The sequence below is a fragment of the Cynara cardunculus genome, assembly GCF_001531365.2.
Source record: "Cynara cardunculus var. scolymus isolate 2C chromosome LG 10, CcrdV1, whole genome shotgun sequence".
NCBI lineage: Eukaryota > Viridiplantae > Streptophyta > Magnoliopsida > Asterales > Asteraceae > Cynara > Cynara cardunculus.
In genome coordinates this window covers 22,145,586-22,151,736 of record NC_037537.1, presented here as the reverse complement: position 1 = coordinate 22,151,736, position 6,151 = coordinate 22,145,586, and the positions used below count along the sequence as shown (strand labels likewise).

Genomic DNA, 6,151 nt, shown 5'->3' with positions numbered 1-6,151 from the left:
ATTGTTATATCAGACTTTCGGTCTTTGTGATTCATAACTTTTCACTGTTTTGGTACATTGTACGTAAAGATAGAAATTATTTTAGAGATAAAAATAACAATAAATCGTAAACTATAGAAACGAAAATTTTGATTTCTGAACAAAACCACAGGGACTAAACTTAAAATTATTAACAAACCACATGGACTAAAATCGTAATTGTTTCTCCCCAAAATGAAACCCCTGGGATGTTGAAGGAAAAGGTGCCGGAATGAGATGATGAGCAGGAGCAACGACAATAGCAACAAATTGAACTCCGTGTTCTACGCACAGGCCTACCATCCAATCCAAGCCGGTAGCATTGACGGCACCGACATTCTTCCTCACGATAACGCCGTCTACAGAGCTCTTCTTTGTTCTTCCGCCGGCCTCTGTATGTTCAATTCAAATTTCATCCTTAATTTCTTCTTCTTCTTCTTCACTGAACCCCTTCATTTGTGGCAGATGATCCATTGGGTGATCCCAATGTCATCGGGGAGGATCCTTATTGCACCGTTTTCGTCGGCCACCTCTCTCAATTGACTACTGAAGATACTCTTCGCAAGGTTTGATTTGCCCTAACTATTACGACTCGGTTCGATTGCATTCGTAAAATTCTTTATGGAGGTTATGGAATGTGTTCGATTTTAATGATCTTCCATGGCCTTTGTTGAAAATTGATATGGTTATTTTTGACAATTGGAAATTAATCGTCAATAAGAACAAAGTATACGCAAGATAAATCAGGGAATACATCTTATCTTTCTCTTCTTTTGGGTGTATGTGTGTCAGTCAATGGAAATGTTACACTAGCTGATTAGAGAACAGAGATATTGTTACTGTCCAAATCAGACTCTATATCTAGCGGGATACCTTGTTAATAGAAATTCCTTAACTATGGAATCTCCATGTTTAAACTGTTTGTCCCAACCATGTTATTTGTATGAAATTATGCTGCAACTACAGCGCATTGAGTATTTGCTGTTTTTTGTTTTATAGGGTATGAGCAAATATGGCACAGTGAAGAACTTGCGATTGGTCAGGCATATTGGTAATGCATACATATTATGGTGCTTTGGGAGTGCTAACATAAGAGTTTGTTGCAGGCAATTGTTTGTTCACTTGATTTACTAAACTTGGGATTTGCTCGAAATTTTAAATTACTAAATTAGTTTATCCATAACGCTATGGGTATGACATTGCTCTTCAATGTGATGCATCGTGATGTAGATACTATTGACCTCTACATTCGGCTTCTCAGTTAGTAGCTTTATAGGATGGATGGCATTTGTTAGTTGTTACAGCTTAAGTGTGTGATCCTGATGGTCCAATGATCCTACTTTTCAAGTTTATTACAAGATTTGATGTTTTAAACTAAGTGGCCAGGCTAAGTCTTGATAAGATTGCATCTCTGATTGTATCGGTTGCTTGTTTACAGTCACTGGTGCCTCTCAAGGTTATGCTTTTGTTGAATTTGAAAGTGAAAGAGAGATGCGACGAGCGTATGAGGTGATGTGCTGCTTGGATTCTGATTCATGTCCCATCTCCCTTTTCATCAACTCTGTGTGGGGTTTCCCTCTTTTCTTATCAACAACTATATCTTCTTATGAAATCAAAATATTTTACGTGGAACACTGTTGTCCCATGTATTTAAGCCATTAACATAATACAACAAATAACCCTACAGAAAAGTGACCATGATCTTGTCCATAGGTTTACCAATTTCTTGTTGTAATACCTTTTCCGAGTGCTGCTTTTGAGTATCAATGCTGATGTCAAGCTTTTTCATGTTCCCTTGTGTGCAGAAGGCGCACCATTCAGTTATCGATGATTCTGAGATTATAGTTGATTACAACCGGCAGCAGCTGATGCCAGGGTGGATTCCAAGAAGATTGGGTCAGTTAACTTCTTCCTCCTAGAATATCATTTAATACTATGTTATGCTTAGTTCTTGAGATTCCCTTATCCTTGCAGGAGGGGGTCTTGGGGGTAAGAAAGAATCAGGGCAGCTTCGGTTTGGGGGACGAGAAAGACCTTTCCGGGCTCCATTGTATGTATTCTCTATTCTATTCCTTGAAATTTCAGGCAAAGGGTTCTGTGGCTCTATTGAGCAGCCAGACGGGTTTTTTTTGTTCCATCTAGAATGCTCATCTTTATGGTAAGATCTACTCTATCCCAAAATAAACACATGGTTTGTTAAGTTGCTGATGTATTTTGGGATAGAGGGAGTAATGGAGAGCTTATGCAAATACCGTCTAGTTGGTCGACAACTGCTAGAAAATTTTACACGTAGAGATGAAACTAACTCGTCTCTTTTTCGTTACGTCTTCTTCGATAAAGGCGTCCAATTCCTTTGGATGATCTGAAACGGCTTGGGATCGCACCTCCCCCTGAAGGAAATTACATGTCTCGATTTGAGGTATGTTTTCAAATTCTTGCAACCACGAGAGAGTGTTGGCTGTAAATGGATGATGATATCTGCACCACATGTTAAGTTTAGCTGTTGTGATGTCCTCCTTACCGAATGCCATAGTATTGCTACGAGTAAATGCCCCTGTAACCTGAAGTACTTTCCACAACCTTGCCATGTGAATCATGCTGCAGTTGCCTGTTTTTTTTTTAGTTTTTTTTTTCGGAAGCTAGATATCTCCACATCATCTAATCGAATGCTGGTTTGACATTTTATTAGCATGCACCATTTACAATATCACATTCATTACTCCTATTGTAAAGGATAAAAGTGTGATTTAGTCGATTAAAAAGTGCAGTAATTACACATTTATAAAAGTTTGCATCGTTTTCAACATGGATGTTTATTTGTTGGGATGGAAAGAGTACAAAATTACCACTTTGCCATTGTTGGTGCACTGATAGCACTAGATTTGTTTGGAAGATTCTCTATTCTGTTATTCTTGATTATCGACACTCTGAGCTAAACTTAACGATGGAAGGAGTAGCTTTCCTTGTCTAAACACCTTATTATCTTAAAAGCAGGTATTCTATTCTAGTTACAATTGACATTTGATTTGATAATTGGTGTAGGTGCCATCCCCACCCCGAAGGAAGACAGATTATGCAGATAGGGAAGACAGGCATAGCAGAAGACGTGAGAGAAGATCCAGCAGCCGGGATCACTTACACGACCCAAGGGGATCTGTGGATAACAATGATAGCTCCAGGAAGAGCCACAGTAGAAATTATTCTGAAAGAAGGTCCAGCCGTGACAAATATGATGAAAGAGAGGACAATGCCGAGAAGAGATACAGAGATTCTCATAGACATGACCGAAGTTATACTAGTCATGACCATCAATCTGATACAAGGCGTTCTAGCGACAGGGAACAACGGTCTCACAAGCGCCACAAACATGAGTAAGATTTCTTTGAAATTAAAGTACATACAATTATGTGTATTCAACTCCCGTTACCCCTAAACATTATAGCAATGAATATTTAGGATTTAGATCCCTCTACTCACTTGGCATTACATGAAGATACCGATTGGCTTAGATTGCCCTCCCTTTTGCCATTTCTTGTCGGTAACAAATTGAAATCGATTAGTAATGTATTATTAACACTTACAAGCACTTGCAAACAAGAAAAACGGATAACGATAAGCTTTTATTCATTAAATTTGCAAGATAGAAATATGTACTACATCCATTGGAGACTTGTTTTCTTGTGCCCGTTACAACCCCTTAAAGAACAAACTCCATCTATGGACGGATCAGGTTTAATCATTCCGATAATCATCGTCTTAAACCAGATTCTCAAATGTTGTTGATGGTTAACCCTAGCATGAGATACAAGTTATAGTCATCTCAGTTGCATAATCTCACTGTGCAAGCAACTGCTTGTGCCCAAAATTTCAGTCTGGCTTTCACATCTTCAGGGTCATCACCTGCACATAAAATTTGAGTCAGGTTTTTATTATTTGGTAGCTTAATAAAATTCAATCACTTCCTTAAATACTTATTCTACACAACTCAATTCTAAACCTAACCGTTTGATGTCATAAGATTCATACCAAATGCTATGATTATCAATTATCTTTTATAGAGGTAAAACATCTGAAACGGGGAACCATCACATGTAATACGGTATAGGGACGAAATAATCTGCGGCGGACTTGGCCTGCAACCTAGACCTTAGGTCACGGCCAAGTTCGCCCATGCCATCATGTGTGTAGAACCGGTTTAAGTTTGCGCCCTTGCCCATCATGTGTGTATAACCGGTTTAGTTTGCGCCCTTGCCATGTGTATATAACCGGTTTATTATATGTGATGGTTGGTTGTTTCAGGTGTTAAGTGTTCTAGTAAAATGATATCGTTCTCGTTTCAACCCTTCTCATGTACTATGATTACAAGTTCAATTAGCAGAATCAGATCCAAATTATATAAACAATTCCAAACACCCCCAGATCCTTTTCTTAATCTAGAACCATATCATTAGAATAACTTGTACACCATGAATTGGAAGTTGTAAATCACCCTATACTTTTCAATTTTAGCGCCAAAAAGTTTTATCAACATCCCTGAGATCATCCTTGTTATTATAATAGGCATATGATTCACACTTAACTTCAAAAAGACCCGAATTTAATTTAATAAGATAATTAATTACCATTAACAAGTCTTGTTTAGTTTCAAATTTGAAGACCCATTTAAATATTTAATACTGTGATTTCCAAAATACTACTCACCAGGACTAGAAATCTTCCAGTTAGCTGTAGCACCTGAATGCGGCGAAGATGATTCACTCGCCGTCGACGGAGACTCCGGCGACTTCTGCTGATCATCTAGAAACTTCTGGGTCATGGAATAACACAATTCCAGCGCCGGCAAGGTGTTACAGAGCTCCGGAATTTCATCGTAACTGAAACCAAATCCTAAATCCAAACATCCTCTAAGCTCTTCAAGATCTTCATCCGTTAAACTCTTGGCTCTCACGAGCTCTTCTTCATCCACATACCCTTGAAGAAATACATGATTCTTCTTTCTGTGCATGTGGGTTTTTGGCCATGAATCCTCGTTCTTGTAGAACCCAGATCCCTTTTCGCAATCGATTGGAGATTGAAGATCTGGGCATTCAGAATCTTGAAAATAGGGTTTGTTGGATGGGGACGTTGGTCTCGAGGAGGTTTCCATTTCTGTGTCTCTTAGTAACGTAAGTGAAAGGGGTTGGTTCTTAAAGACGCAGAGTTTGGCAAGATATGTACACAGTTAGAGTCTGAAATTCCCAAAATACCCTTTTGGTATTTTTAGATTCTTCTAGAGAATCTGTCTGTACCTCGTGAGAACTGCAGAAAGAACCCTTTGAAACAAAACCAAGTAAACGGTTAAGATTATGTAGTTTAATTGGTTTGACAATAATTTAATTGGTTGGTCGGTTCGAAAAGTTTGAAATAATCGTTATTTGGTTCAGTTATCGGTTTAAAATAAGAAATCTTTCATTGTGGACAATGAAAGGGTGATGGGTTTTGTTTAGTTTGACCGTTCTGGTCTCGAACAAAATATCCAATCGGGTCGAACAATTTCTGTAGGCCTAATCTTGTCAATGCCGTTGCACCGAGTATGGCTTTAAATTTCGAGTCGAAGCAATAGAAGGGATAAACATGAGGTTGACTGGAGAAACTTTATTAATGATTACAATCATCCTTTTCATAAAGGAGCGAATGAAACCACAGTTTCACATTCGGTTTTGATTTAAAGACGACAATCACTTATTTTTAAAACCAATGTTCTTAAGACCAAAGAAACAGAAAACTTCAGTTTTTTCAAATTGTAGTTTACGTGTCTTCCTTATGTTGTCGTTTTATGGTTAAACGTTCATTATGATTGTCACTTTGTTAAATTCTAATTTGGTTACCGATTTAACCCATGAAATTGAAATAAAAATATATGAATAATGTTCAGTTTTAATTAAAATATATAATTAAAAGAAGGGGATAAACATGAGGTGGATGGTGGGACAGGTGTCACGATGGTGATTGGATAATGCAAGTGATTATGTGGATAATTGTAGCTTTCATATTTTTCATGAATAAAAAGGAGCCACGTAGATCACGCGTTTTTTTTTCCTTTTTTCTTTTTATCTATAATTACGTCACTTTTGTCCGATTTAATTTCAATTAT

General features: G+C 37.7%; 2 protein-coding genes across 2 annotated transcripts; one reads left to right on the top strand and one right to left on the bottom strand.

The window, feature by feature from the left end:
* The first annotated feature begins 200 nt into the window (after positions 1-200).
* Positions 201-3,645, top strand: LOC112519273 (U11/U12 small nuclear ribonucleoprotein 35 kDa protein). Its single transcript, XM_025127313.1, has 8 exons — positions 201-412; positions 484-584; positions 1,018-1,069; positions 1,457-1,527; positions 1,824-1,914; positions 1,993-2,068; positions 2,359-2,437; positions 3,061-3,645. The coding sequence occupies exons 1-8, from the start codon at positions 256-258 to the stop codon at positions 3,391-3,393; spliced, it is 960 nt and encodes a 319-aa protein (XP_024983081.1). The 5' UTR covers positions 201-255; the 3' UTR covers positions 3,394-3,645.
* LOC112519274 lies at positions 3,611-5,194 on the bottom strand. Its single transcript, XM_025127314.1, has 2 exons — positions 4,720-5,194; positions 3,611-3,918 (listed from the first exon to the last, which is right to left on the bottom strand). The coding sequence occupies exons 1-2, from the start codon at positions 5,162-5,164 to the stop codon at positions 3,839-3,841; spliced, it is 525 nt and encodes a 174-aa protein (XP_024983082.1). The 5' UTR covers positions 5,165-5,194; the 3' UTR covers positions 3,611-3,838.
* Positions 5,195-6,151: the final 957 nt, after the last annotated feature.

Coding starts and splice junctions, on each gene's coding strand:
- LOC112519273 (XM_025127313.1), top strand. CDS start 256: ATGATGAGCAGGAGCAACGACAATAGCAACAAATTGAACTCCGTGTTC. Junction 2,069..2,358: donor AGACCTTTCCGGGCTCCATT/GTATGTATTCTC, acceptor TCTTCGATAAAG/GCGTCCAATTCCTTTGGATG. Junction 2,438..3,060: donor ATTACATGTCTCGATTTGAG/GTATGTTTTCAA, acceptor TAATTGGTGTAG/GTGCCATCCCCACCCCGAAG.
- LOC112519274 (XM_025127314.1), bottom strand. CDS start 5,164: ATGGAAACCTCCTCGAGACCAACGTCCCCATCCAACAAACCCTATTTT. Junction 3,919..4,719: donor CTGGAAGATTTCTAGTCCTG/GTGAGTAGTATT, acceptor TTTTATGTGCAG/GTGATGACCCTGAAGATGTG.